This window comes from Babylonia areolata, chromosome 1 (assembly GCF_041734735.1).
Source record: "Babylonia areolata isolate BAREFJ2019XMU chromosome 1, ASM4173473v1, whole genome shotgun sequence".
NCBI classification, from domain to species: Eukaryota; Metazoa; Mollusca; class Gastropoda; order Neogastropoda; family Buccinidae; genus Babylonia; species Babylonia areolata.
In genome coordinates, this window is record NC_134876.1 from 22,121,505 (window position 1) to 22,136,504 (window position 15,000).

The following is a 15,000-nucleotide window of genomic DNA, read 5'->3' on the forward strand; positions in this document are numbered from 1 at the left end:
CACACACACACACACACACACACACACACACACACACACACACACACACACACACACACACACACACACACACACACACACAACGACAGAGAATTGTTGTAGCAACGGCGAAAAACTATCCAGACCCTCAGACTCAGAGTCTTTATTTTAACGAACTGATAATTACGGTGTTGAGAGCCAGTTGATAATCATGGGGCATACAACAACTACGTGATTCCAAGGGTGTTGTGACGTCGTCAAAAAGCACGTCCGGCCAGCCTATACCTTCTTGACACGTGTACACACACACACACACACACACACACGGACACTGCAATTATCTGTAGTCTCCCTCTCTCTCTTGTTCTGGTCCACTACCATTTCAGCATTGGATCATCGGAGCAAAAAGAGTACAAGAAGAAGAAAGGAAGGTAGGTGATAGGAAATAAGAAATAAGTACTTCTGGAGAAAAAAAAAGAATTAAGATTTTATATTGTTTGGATGTGGGTGCTTTCTTTTTTTTCTTTTTTGTCCCCCTTTTTTTTCTTTTTAGCTGAATATTTAACTTGTGGTATTCCAGTTTAACTCTGGAACATTTTTTTTTCGGGTATGATTTCTACTCATTTGTTGGCGTTTTATTTATTCATTTTAAAGAATTGTTGTTTTACTTTATATATCGATTGTGCTTTGTGGTTGTTTTCTGTGATGAGACGTCTTTCTATGTCGATTTTTACTTCATTTTCTTTTATCTTTTTTTCTTCGTCTTTTTTTTAACTCACTCAGTACGGCCAGTCCTCTCTTCTCCTCTACACAGGCCCTTCGGATGTCCAGTGGGTGTCTGAATCACCCAACCTTTAGCTTCCGGCGTCAGAATTGTGGTATTCTTTGTCAAAATTCACCTCTTCAGTATAAGAGCCTTCCGCTTGCAATATTTTGATGATGGTAACTGGGTGAAACGCTGTCAACGTCGTCTCTTTCGCCGTTCGTATGGAGAGAGTTAATGTGTGATTGTGTATACCATGAACTGCGAACTAAGCCCCGTTGATAGTTTGTGCATGTTTTGCTCTTAATGTTTGCTTGCATACATTTGAATGAAGCTAAAATTGATGTGTCGGATTTGGGATGTTCCTTTTGTTTTGTTTGCACAGTTTGACTACAGAACAGAAAGTTGATCAATATTTCGGCTGATTTTTCTTTTGGTCATGCTCCTTTAAAAACGCTCTCTCGCTCTCTCTCTCTCTCTCTCTCTCTCTCTCTCTCTCTCACACACACACACACACACACACACACACACACACACACACACACACACATATATATATATACATATATATATATATACATATATATATATACATATATATATATATATATATAAACATATCTCATATACAGAGATATAGAGATATAAAGAATTTAGTCAAAATAAAAAGCTTATAAATGAAATGAACAAAACTGAAAATGCACACAATGAATAAATGAATGAATAAATAAATAAATAAAAAGAATAAATAAATGAACAGGTAAATAAATAGATAACAAGAAAAGAAGGAGCATCAGAACCTTCTTCTTTGGTCAATCATTTTGAAGCAAGATTTGGATACAATGTGTGTCACCTTAACTCACTCAGTACGGCCAGTCCTCTCTTCTCCTCTACACAGACCCCTCGGATGTCCAGTGGGTGTCTGAATGACCCAACCTTTAGCTTCCGTCGTCAGAATTGTGGTTTTCTTTGTCAACATTTACCTCTTCAGTATAAGAGTCTTCCGATTGCAATATTTTGATGATGGTAATTGGGGTGAAACGCTGTTAACGTCGTCTCTTTCGCCGTTCGTATGGAGACGGTTAATCTCCACTCCACGACAGCTCACTGGTTAAAATTTGAAATGTCAGTCCTCACCGTGACAAGCTGATCCGCGGTATTCGTTTCTGAGTGGAAGAGGGGTATGTCCTGGTGAGGAAGAAGGGGGTGGTGGGGGTTGGGGGGGGGGGAGGTGATCGTGCACTGCATTCACAAGGAACGCTTTGCGGGTAGGCTGATAAATTGATTTCACAGTGACGGGCGCAATAGCCAAGTGGTTAAAGCGTTGGACTGTCAATCTGAAGGTCCCAGGTTCGAATATATCTCGGTAACGGCGCCTGGTGGGTAAAGGGTGGAGATTTTTCCGATCTCCCAGGTCAACATATGTGCAGACCTGCTAGTGCCTGAACCCCCTTCGTGTGTATACGCAAGCAGAAGATCAAATACGCACGTTAAAGATCCTGTAATCCATGTCAGCATTCGGTGGGTTATGGAAACAAGAACATACCCAGCATGCACACTCCCGAAAACGGAGTACGGCTGCCTACATGGCGGGGTAAAAACGGTCATACACGTAAAAGCCCACTCGTGTACATACGAGTGAACGTGGGAGTTGCAGCTCACGAACGCAGAAGAAAAAGGAGAAGATTTCACAGTTTCACAGTTTCAAAGGGGGGGTGGGGGGGGGGGGGGGGATATTGAATACATTTTTTTTTCTAACCGTTTAAAGCAATATCAATAAGAAACAACAAGGATAAGAAAACTGTTCGTCATGATCATAATCGTTTCTTCTCCTTCTTCTTTATCTACAACTTATACTGATGATGATGATAGTGCTGCTGCTGCTACTACTTCTATTACTGCTACTTACTGTGATGATGATGATCATTATTGTTGTTGTTATTGTTAGCGTTCTTGTCGCTGCTTGTTGCTACCTACCCGCTTAAAATGCTTTTACTCTCTTTCTATATTTCCATCTTCTTTTATTTATTTATTTTTTTTCAGTGGGCACGGCACCACGATCCGAAACAAAACGAAACAATAATAAGTAAAAGAAAAAGTAATTGTAACAAGAACAAGAAGAACAAGAACAATGATGATAATAACAACAACAACGATTATAATAACAATAATAATAACAATAATAATAAAAATAATAATAATAACAAAATTCCGACTAACGAAAGGGGAATCACTCACTCAGCTTCACCGCCGCCATGTTTCCCGGAAATGGATGGCAGCTCCTGGCGTTGTCCTCGGTCGTTGTCCTGCTGTGGGGGGCAGTGGCGCCCGTCAGCGGCGACTTCGCCACGTACCAGAAGTTTGGAACGCACGCCTATCAGATGCAGAAGTGGAAGAAGGCAGAGGTGTCGCGGATCAACAACCTGAAGAGCTCTGCTGACCTCATGTTTAGCCAGCTGGAGGTTGGTGCAGAAAGGGAGGTAGAGAGAGAGGGAGGGAGGGAGGGAGAGGCGGGCGGGCGGGCGGTCGGACGGACGGTCGGGCGGAGGGAGGGACGGACAGATTGATGGAGGGAGGTAGGGAGAGACAGGAGAACAAACGGAGGGAGGGAGGGAGGGGCAGATAGACGGACGGACGGATGGATGGAAGGAAAGAAGAAGGAAGGAACGGACGGGTGGATGTATGGATGGATAGAGGGAGCGACTGACGGACGGACTCACGGTTGGTGGATGGACGGAGGGAGGAATAGATGGATGGATAGACGGACGGATGAAGGGAGGGAAGGGAGGGAGTTAGAGATAGTTGGACGGACGGACGGATGGAGGGAGGGAGTTAGAGGGACGGACGGAAGGATGAAGGGAGGGAGTTAGAGATAGAGGGACGGACGGACGGATGAAGGGAGGGAGTTAGAGATAGAGGGACGGACGGACAGACGGATGAAGGGAGGGAGTTAGAGATAGAGGGACGGACGGACGGATGAAGGGAGGGAGTTAGAGATAGAGGGACGGACGGACGGATGAAGGGAGGGAGTTAGAGATAGAGGGACGGACGGACGGACGGATGAAGGGAGGGAGTTAGAGATAGAGGGACGGACGGACGGATGAAGGGAGGGAGTTAGAGATAGAGGGACGGACGGAAGGATGGAGGGAGGGAGTAAGAGATAGAGGGACGGACGGACGGATGGAGGGAGGGAGTAAGAGATAGAGGGAGGGACGGACGGACGGATGAAGGGAGGGAGTTAGAGATAGAGGGACGGACGGACGGAAGGATGAAGGGAGGGAGAGATAGAGGGACGGACGGAAGGATGAAGGGAGGGAGAGATAGAGGGACGGACGGACGGATGAAGGGAGGGAGTTAGAGATAGAGGGACGGACGGACGGACGGATGAAGGGAGGGAGAGATAGAGGGACGGACGGAAGGATGAAGGGAGGGAGAGATAGAGGGACGGACGGACGGATGAAGGGAGGGAGTTAGAGATAGAGGGACGGACGGACGGATGGAGGGAGGGAAGGAGGGACGGACGGACGGACGGACGGACAGATGGACTGACAAATGGATGGATGAATGGATTGAGGGAAGGAGGGACTGACGGATGTATGGATGGATGGATGTAGAGAGAGAGAGAGAGAGAGAGAGGGGGGGGTGGCGGGGGGTGGACAGAGGAACGAATAGATGGATACATGGATGGATGGGTGGGTGGATGGATGGATCATTCAAAAAGGCTATTGTCCCTCACACACGAGATGCACAATACACAACAATCCAGTGTGTATCTGTGTGTGAATGATCAGTAAACTTACTGATGAGTACAGAAAAGCATGAAGTTATAACTGATCGCAACTGCAATGCTTTGCTTCAATCAGCTGAAAAAAATGCTAAGGGTTGGTGATGTGACGAGTGTGGTTGTTTGGTTGGCACCAAGACCGAACATGCATCGGATCAATTTAAAACCCAAACAAATGAAACACGCATAGAACACTATTACTTGTCGGTGGTAAACTTTACCACTGTCATTTTCTCTGGAAGTGCTTTTCCTGCCAATACCAAATTTAGATTAAACATAGTGGGAAAAAATCGTTAATCATACCAATAGTAGGCTGTAAGTCTTCCGGATTAAACCGTATTTCCTGATCATGAACGGTTTATTTCGTTGATAATCCGGATCCAGAATGACACTATTAATGTTTTGGTTTGGAGAGGGCTTGACCTCGTTTTTCTTGTTCGCAATTAGAAGAAGAGAAATATAAATTCTGGATATACCACATACTGTGACATGAGCTACACCATGGACGTGTTTACTGCATATGAATATTGTTAGTAGATGCTGAATTAACTAGAGTTAACGTAAAAGAGAAATTGAATGAACCGGAATGTAGTTTCTGTAAGCCTGGCAAAAACGGATCTCTGCAGATCTAAAAAAAAAAAAAAATCATCTGCATGTTCTGCCTGAGGCGATGGCAACGTCGCTTTTAATTTCTTAAATAATGGAAATGCACCAAAATAAAATTATTTAAACAGCGTGCGTCATAATCTCGAATACCGTTATCGATTTATTACGCAAAACAAAACACCCAAAAAACAAAGACATGAGTCGTTAAAATATAATTTTTTGAACTGCATTGGTAAGTACACTTTAGCGTTGTGAGTAAGTCTACGTACTCTCGACCCAAAGATGCTTGATTGGAATCTACTATTATGCCTTTTCTTCTCCGAAGCTTTATGACATCAAAGACATAACACATTTGAACGATATCTTTACTTGATAAAGTGTGTACCACAAGTGACGCTTGCCTCTCCTGTCTTTCGTTTCTTTCTCTCCTCCGGATGAAGAGTCGCGGATACGGATCAGTCCGTACGCTTTGACCCATCTTTGAGACTGAAACTGAAATTGTCGTCACAGGGCATCAACGCCACGATCCAAGAGGCCATTGCGCAAGTGGGCATCCATGTGGAAGCGTTGAACCAGACCATGAACACTTTAAGCATCACCGGGAACTTCAGTGGTGGTGGTATGTATGTATGTATGGATGGACGGATGAATGTAGGTAGGTAAGCGGGCAGATAGATGGCTGGACAGGTGAGTAGGCACGTGTGTATCTGTTAGGGTTAGGGTTAGGGTTAGGGTGATGTATGCATGAGTGAGTGGAGAAATGGATGGATGAACGCACACACACACACACACACACACACACACACACACACACACACACACACACACACACACACACACAATGTACCTACACACCTACATAACTATCTACCTAACTAGATACATACATATACGCACACACACACACACGCGCACATACACACAAATAAACACAAACAGGCAAACAGACAGACAGACAGACAGACAGACACACACACACACACACACACAACACACACACACACACACACACAAACACGTGCGTACCCACGTAGATGTACTATTCATCTTCTTCTCCTTCGTCGGCTTTATTGTTGTTCTAGTTATCACTGTTCTGTTGTCCTGCTGTCAGGCTACAGGCAACCTCCATCAGCCTTCCAAGCCTACATCAGCGCTAGCGGGTCTTACCAGACGGAGACCAACTCCATCCCCTACAAGTACGCCAACAAGGTCCTGGACATCAATAATGACTTTAACACCGTCACTGGCCTTTTCACGGCCCCCTATATAGGTAAGGTCAACTATGTGACACCATCACTGACCTCTTCACGACACTCTATATAGGTCAGGTCAACAATGTCACACACTGACTGACCTCTTCACGGCCCCCTATATAGGTAAGGTCAACTATGTGACACCATCACTGATCTCTTCACGACACTCTATATAGGTCAGGTCAACAATGTCACACACTGACTGACCTCTTCACGACCCCCTATATAGGTCAGGTCAACTATGTGACACCCTCACTGACCTTTTCACGGCCCCCTATGTAGGTAAGGTCAACAATGTGACACCCTCACTGACCTCTTCACGATCCCCTATATAGGTCAGGTCAACAATGAATGTGACACCCTGACTGACCTCTTCACGGCCCCCTATATAGGTAAGGTCAACAATGTGACACCATCACTGACCTCTTCACGGCCGCCTATATAGATCAAATCAACTATGTGACACCCTTACTGACCTCATCACGATCCCCTATATAGGTCGGATCAACTATGTGACACCCTCACTGACCTCTTCACGGCCCCCTATATAGTTCAGGTCAACAATGTGACACCCTTACTGACCTCTTCACGGCTCCCTATATAGGAAAGGTCAACTATGTGACACCATCACTGACTTCTTCACGATCCCCTATATAGGTCAGGTCAACAATGTGACACCCTCACTGACCTCTTCACGATCCCCTATATAGGTCAGGTCAACAATGTGACACCCTGACTGACCTCTTCACGGCCCCCTATATAGGTAAGGTCAACAATGTGACACCATCACTGACCTCTTCACGGCCCCCTATATAGGTCAGGTCAACAATGTGACACCCTCACTGACCTCTTCACGGCTCCCTATATAGGAAAGGTCAACTATGTGACACCATCACTGACTTCTTCACGATCCCCTATATAGGTCAGGTCAACAATGTGACACCCTCACTGACCTCTTCACGATCCCCTATATAGGTCAGGTCAACAATGTGACACCCTTACTGACCTCTTCACGGCTCCCTATATAGGAAAGGTCAACTATGTGACACCATCACTGACTTCTTCACGATCCCCTATATAGGTCAGGTCAACAATGTGACACCCTCACTGACCTCTTCACGATCCCCTATATAGGTCAGGTCAACAATGTGACACCCTTACTGACCTCTTCACGATCCCCTATATAGGTCAGGTCAACAATGAATGCGACACCCTCACTGACCTCTTCACGATCCCCTATATAGGTCAGGTCAACAATGTGACACCCTTACTGACCTCTTCACGATCCCCTATATAGGTCAGGTCAACAATGAATGCGACACCCTCACAGGCTTGCTTTCCGCCTCCAGAGTAAGTAAAAAAAAAAAATAATAAAAAAAAATAATAATAATAATAATAATAATAATAAATAGATAAAAGAGAGAGAGAGAAAACCAAACAAAATAACTCAAAGTAGGTAAGAACAGAGTAAGTAGAAAAAAAAAGGAAGAAAAACAAAAGTAAATAACTCATAGTAAGTAAAAAAAACAACAAAAAAACCAAGAAACCAAGCACTCAGAAGTACATAGGTAAAAACCGAAAGAAGAAAAGGAAGAAAAAAAAGGGGGGGCGGTGTGGGAGGGGGAGGGGGGAGGGGTTTGGGAGGGGGTTGAGGATGGGGGGCTGAGGGGGGATGGGGGGGGGGGGGTTGACGGGGCGGGTGTAAAGCAAACAACGTAAAAAAAAAAATAAAAATTTTTTTTAAAAAAGACAGTAAAAGCGGGGAAATAAAAACAGCTGAACATACCAAATGAACCCTTAGTAGAAAAGGAAAAGCGAAAAAAAAAAATAATAATAATAATAAGATTAAAATAAAATAAAATAAATAAAATAAAGTACGGAAAAACAAAACAATAAGCGACGATTAAAAAAAAGGTGTTGTATATATATATATATATATATATATATATATATATATATATATATATATATATATATATATATATATATATATATATATATATATATATACCAACAGATATGTTACGAAACCAAAACAAGCAGCAATTAGAAAATCTGGTAAAGAAAAAAAACCAAAAGAAGCAAAAAAAAAAAACCAACAAAAAAACAAACAAACAAAAAAACCACAAACAAACAAACAAAGTAGGTAACAGAAAAAGAACAAAAACACGAAAGAAGGTCAGGGAACACGAAATAAGGAAGCCCAAAATATGTAATGAAATTAAAACAACAGAAACGATGGTCAGGAAAAAAAACAAAAAAACAACAACCCAAAAACAAGCGACGAAAAAGCCAAAGTAACAAAAAGAAAAGAAAAATAAAGAAAGAAATATTAATGGAAGAAAAAAAAAAAGATAGATAAATACATAAAAAAGAACTAATGATAATAATAATAATAATCACAATGGGTATAAGGCGCAAAAACTTGATGAAGTCAACTATAAGCGTACAAAAAAAAAAAAAAAAAAAAAAAAAAAACAACAAAAAACACAAACAAACAAACAATCACATACAAAGAACAACTACAACCAAACAACAACAAAATTAAAAGGTTTAACTCACTCAGTACGGCCAGTCCTCTCTTCTCCTCTACACTAGACCCCTCGGATGTCCAGTGGGTGTCTGAATGACCCAACCTTTAGCTTCCGTCATCAAAATTGTGGTATTCTTTGTCAACATTCACGTCTTCAGTATAAGAGCCTTCCGCTTGCAATATTTTGATGATGGTAACTGGGGTGAAACGCTGTTAACGTCGTCTCTTTCGCCGTTCGTATGGAAAGAGTTAACGTCCCATAGTCTCTAACTTGTCTCTGCTTTTTTTGTAAATATTTGTATCTGTTTCCCCTTTCTTTGCCCAAAGGACTGGAAGCAAAACAAACCAAAAAAAAACAAAAACATTAACAGAAGTGTAGATTATTCCACTTCCTTAATAAAAAAAAAATAAATAAATAAAAAAAAAGAAAGAAGAAGTTTGTTCGTTCTCGTTCCCTCTATCTGTTTATCTGTCTGTTTTTCTCCACGCTTATCCCTTTTTCTCCCTGTGTGTGTGTGCGTACGTGCGTCCGTGTGTGTGTGTGTGTGTGTGTGTGTGTGCATATATATGTGTATGTATGTGTGTGTGTCTGCGCGCGCGCGCGCGTGTGTCTATGTATGTGTGTGTGTGTGTGTGTGTGTGGTTGTGTGTGGTTGTGTGTGCATGCGTGTGTGTGTGTGTGTGTGGGCATGCGTGTGTGTATGTGTGCATGCGTGTGTGTGTGTGTGTGTGTGTGTGTGTGTGTGTGTGCGCGCACGCGCGCGTATATTATGCATTCGTGTAAATGTGTGCACTGTGCACCGTTTCTAGAGCTGAGCGATGATGGTTTGCCGGCAGGGCTGTACTACTTCCACGCCACGTACACGTGCAGCTCGGGAAAACACGAGGCGGTGTTCAAAGTGAAAAAAGCCAACGGCCCTGCAAAGGTCATTGCCTACATGAAGTACAACTGTGAGTCCTGACGATTCATTGTGATCACCACCACTTGTTGTTGTTGTTGTTGTTGTTTTCTTCTTCTTCTTCTGTTTGCTGAATTGGTTGCACAGCAACACAAGTTGTGTACCTTGTGTATGAAGAGAGTAACCACTCTTTGTTGTCATGGAGAGAGGTAGCAGAATGGTAAAGACGCTCAGCCTCCAATATAGAGAGTCCGTGAGGGTGTGGGTTCGAATCCCGCTCTCGCCCTTTCTCCCAAGTTTGACTGGAAAAGTCAAACCGAGCAACGGAGTCGTTCGGAAGAGACTATGATTATAAACCTAGGTCCCGAGTGCAGCACTGAAAAAGAACCCATGGCAACGAGAAGTTTGTCATCCGGCAAAACTACATGGAGGAAATCCACTCTGACAGGTACACAAATGTATCAGCATGTACTCAAGGCCTGACAAAGAGCGTTGGCTTATGCTGCTGGTCTATCTGCCTGGCAAAATATGGTGTAGCGAATATATATATATATGGAGTGATGGCCTAGAGGTAACGCGTCCGCCTAGGAAGCGAGAGAATCTGAGCGCGCTGGTTCGAATCACGGTTCAGCCGCCGATATTTTCTCCCCCTCAACTAGACCTTGAGTGGTGGTCTGGACGCTAGTCATTCGGATGAGACGATAAACCGAGGTCCCGTGTGCAGCATGCACTTAGCGCACGTAAAAGAACCCATGGCAACAAAAGGGTTGTTCCTGGCAAAATTCTGTAGAAAAATCCACATCGAAAGGAAAAACAAATAAAACTGCATGCAGGAAAAAATACAAAAAAGAAAAAAAAAAGGGTGGCGCTGTAGTGTAGCGACGCGCTCTCCCTGGGGAGAGCAGCCCGAATTTCACACAGAGAAATCTGTTGTGATCAAAAGAAATACAAATACAAATATGGATTTGTCCGAACGCAGTGACCCCTCCTTGAGAAACTGAAAGTGAAAGTGTTCTTGGTGACCGTCATCACAACAATAACTCAACTCTTTTTTTTCCAAGTCTTATTCTATTTCAGTTTATCATTTATTTTTTTGTTGAATTATTCTATTTCATGATTTTTTTGTTTGTTTTGTTTTTGAAAGCTTGCAACTCCATCGTTCACACGTACAGATCAAGGAGTAGGCCTATTACGCGCATGGCCGCATTTGATCTACAATTTAGGCACTACTACTACTACTACTACTACTGAATATTTGTTGAGCGCTTTCCTCCCTTCAAGGGTGCTCAAAGCGCTTATAAGTAACATGAAACACGCACACACACGCAACACCTAACCCCCCCCCCCCCACCTCACCCCCGACCTGCCCCACGTCCACCACCAAAAAAAGAAAAAAAACCCACAAAAAACAACAAACAAAAACAACAAACACACACACACACACACACACACAAAGAAAACACCCAAAACCAAAAAATCAACAACAATAACAAACAAGAAACACAACCAAACAACAACAAACAAACAAGCAAAAAAACAACAACAAAAAACAAACCAACATCGTTTTCGTTTTCAAACCCCGAACAGACGGCCAGGAAACGGCCGCCACGGCCATGACCATCCTCCACCCGGGCGACACGGTGGGAGTGTACCCGAAGTACACCACAGGGTCTTCGTTCAGCATGCCTGGCGGAGAAGGCAACACTTTCATGGGCTACCAGATGGCTGAGTTCGACGACCCAGACTACGACCCCAACGTCACGGCTGCACCTAATCCGCCTACTCCTGCTCCTACTTTCGCTCCCGCCCCTGGCACCACCAGCTGGTTTGGCTAGACGGATGGAAAGAAGAAGCGGGAAGGAAGGTGGTGTGGGAGGAGGAGGTGGTGGAGCGATTTGTGAACGTTCTTCATCCTTCGTCTTGTTACTATTATTCTTCGTCTCGTCTTTTTTTTTTTTTTTTGTCTTTTTTTTTTTTTTTGGTGTGTGTATGATCTTCTTCTTCCTCCTCCTCCTTTCAAAGCTTCTCTTTTAGAAAACAAAGGGAAAGTTGAAGTAGTGGCGGTGGTAGTAGTAGTAGTAGTAGTAGTTGTAGAAGCAGTAGCAGCAGCAGTAGTAGTAGTAGTGGTCGTAGTAGTGGTGGTGGTGGTTTGAGAGTTTTCCATCTTTCTTTTTCTTTGTTGTTTTTCTTCTTTCTTCCATTATCTCCCTTTATCTCCCTTCTTGACAATTTCCTTGGACTGCACATCTTGATGATGCTTTGTCAGTACAGCTCGTACAGGCAAGAGCGCGCGCGCGCTTTGTGTGTGCCTCGTGCATGCAAAACACTGTATACATTCCACGCGCTCAGAGTACACTCGTTCACACTTGCCTCCTCTAGCGCACACACACATATACACACACGTGCGCGCGCGCACACACACACACAAAGTTCTATTGGATTGAATGTTTCTTTCTTTTTCTTTTTGTTTGTTTGTTATTTTCATGTGTGAAAATGTTTTCTGTTGTTATTTTTCAACATCTGATTAAGCTTTTAGAGCAGAAAACGAAAAAACCAAACAAAAAAACAAACACACACAAAAAGTAGACTCCTTCTGTCCAAATGATATCAAACCAAACATATTTCGTGCTTCAGAAAGACTGTTCTGTGGCATTATTAATTATTATTATTACTATCATCATCATTATAATTATTGTTATTATTATCGTTTTAAATCTACGTTGATAATGGTGAATGTGGAACAGTGTTTAAGCAAAGGTAGTGATTTTGTTGACAGATCGGTGAGTTCCATAGAATAACTTATCATTATTATTCTTATTACTATTATTATCATTCATAGGCCTAAAAGCCACACACACACACACACACACTATATATATATATATATATATAAACAATAGGGGGGTGGGGGGATAGGTGGGCGTGTTAAATGTTTTTTTTTTCATTTTTTCATTTGTTTATCGATCACTTTATTCATTTTCTTATCTTCCGTTTTGTTTTACCATTCGTTTTATACAGTTTTCTTTCATTGGTGTCGGGGTAATTCATGTTATTTACCTTCAGAACTAACAAAATCCCCTAAAGAAAAATTGTAGTAACGATCAGTCAGAGACGTTTCAATCCAACAACAAAACCTACATAATTACGCACTATACCATTTCCCAAATAATCACACACACACACACACACACACACACACACATGAGTTCACCCCCACCCCCATCTCCCACACAATAATATGCATCGTGGATTTTTAATTTTTTTTTTTATATATATTAACATACAGTAAAATTGCAATTATTATTATTAAATTTGGATGGCTTGATAGTATCATTGGCCAATTTCGTTTTGTCTTGATCATGGATATTCTGTGTATCTGTCTCTGTCTTTGTGTCTGTCTCCATCTCTGGGTGGTTCGCGTCTGAGGTACACAGAAAAAGAGAGAAAGAGAGAGAGGAGGGAGAGACAAGACAAGACAAGACAAATTCTTTATTATCGAGTAAAATAGTTAAGCACTGGCGCGCTTTTTTTCATCCAGTCCCCGCCCTGAAACATGGTCTACACTACACAATACTACATTATATATGTCACTGCATGCACTACACAATGCAACTTAAAGTCATAGAATGCGAATACTATACTACATAGACATAAGCATAGTAAAAATAAGACACACGCGCGCGCACTCACACACACTTCACACACACACACACACACACACAGCCACAAGCATGGTATTGATAATCGACATATAAAAAAAAACAAAAACAAAAAAAACACCAAACAAACAAACAAAAAGCCGCAGAACACACACATACACACACTCTCTCCCTCTCTCTCACGCACACACACATAAGCATACATAATGAAAGACAGACAGACAGCCAGACACAGACGCAGACCACGAAACATGAGGCAGGGGGTGTGGCATTTATCTCTGGACCACGTGACTTAAAAAAATGCAAACTTTATTGAGAATGAAAAAAAAAAAAAGAAAAAAAAAAAAAAAAAAACCACCACACAACTTTTCTCGTGCTAACATGCACGCACACACCACCCACCTCCACCCCACCCCGCGCGCACACACACACACACACGCGCGCACGCAACACAAACAAACATTCATAAACACACACACACACACACCTGTGGACGCACGCACTCATGCGCGAACACACACATAAACACACACACATACACGTACACCTGTGCACGTACGGTGCGCGCGTGCACACAGACAGACAGACACACACACACTCTCTCTCTATCTCTCACACATACACACACACACACACACACAGAGGCAAAAACAGCAGCAGCAACAACAAACTGCGGTGGATCGTAAGTTAAACACTTGAACCGTGAAAAAACAAATACATTTAAAACAGGAAAAAGTAAAGGGCATTTCTGTCTGTCTGTCTGTCTGCCTTTCTTTAATGCTGGTTCCGCATAAAACTTTCAAATTAGCAAAGTAGGAAATCAACAACAACAACAAGAAGAACAACATTGTTTTCATAACTGCAACAAAACCAATAACAGTCATTGTTATTATCACTATCTCATCATTAATAACAACACAAATAATTTCAAAATGGGGCTTAAAACAAAGTAACAAAAGAACACACACACACACACACACACACACACACACACACACACACACACACACACACAGGGAGAGAGAGAGAGGGAGAGAGAGAGAGGGGAGAGAGAGAGAGAGAGAGAGAGAGAATCATATATGAAAACACACACACACACACACAACAAAGCCAACAACAAACAAATACAAAACTCCGGGCAATCGAAGCAAGCACTCATCACACAAGAGTCTGCTGCGTGTCGGAGTCGCCAGACAACCAAAAAATCCCATCTTCATGCGAGTCTGAGCCAGAGACACTGCGGCGAGGAGACTGCATCGAGACCATTTCAGCGGAAAACAGCCCCCTTCGGGCAGAGGAGGTTGGTGACGAGACTCTGGCTGATGCTGCAGCTAGCGGTGGTGGTGGTTCGTCGTTGTTCGCAACGTGAAGGAATGGCGTGGGTAACGGCAAAGTTCCGAAAGTCGTCGGCATCGATAGCGGTAGGTGGTGGTTGGGGTTGTGGAGGACGGCGACGACTGGTGTAAGGGAAAGAAGCACTCCATGTTCTCTTCAGCGCGGTAGGCTTGGTTGTCGCCCCTGGGT

The 15,000-nt window shown here is 43.0% G+C and overlaps 1 protein-coding gene and 1 long non-coding RNA gene across 3 annotated transcripts in view; one reads left to right on the forward strand and one right to left on the reverse strand.

The window, feature by feature from the left end:
• The first annotated feature begins 296 nt into the window (after nt 1–296).
• LOC143291596 (uncharacterized) lies at nt 297–13,141 on the forward strand. Of its 2 annotated transcripts, none has more exons than XM_076601544.1 (6): nt 297–410; nt 2,985–3,204; nt 5,643–5,751; nt 6,244–6,402; nt 9,756–9,869; nt 11,405–13,141. In XM_076601544.1, the coding sequence occupies exons 2-6, from the start codon at nt 2,998–3,000 to the stop codon at nt 11,650–11,652; spliced, it is 837 nt and encodes a 278-aa protein (XP_076457659.1). In that variant the 5' UTR covers nt 297–410; nt 2,985–2,997; the 3' UTR covers nt 11,653–13,141. The 2 variants fall into 2 exon arrangements, with proteins under 2 accessions (XP_076457659.1, XP_076457668.1); XM_076601553.1 differs by having other exon boundaries at nt 312–410; nt 2,968–3,204.
• A 1,559-nt stretch (nt 13,142–14,700) lies between these two features.
• LOC143291608 (uncharacterized) overlaps nt 14,701–15,000 on the reverse strand; it is a 5,793-nt gene continuing 5,493 nt past the window's right edge. The window contains exon 2 of the long non-coding RNA XR_013056553.1: nt 14,701–15,000. This exon is cut by the window's right edge and continues 9 nt beyond it. This is a non-coding gene — a long non-coding RNA (uncharacterized LOC143291608).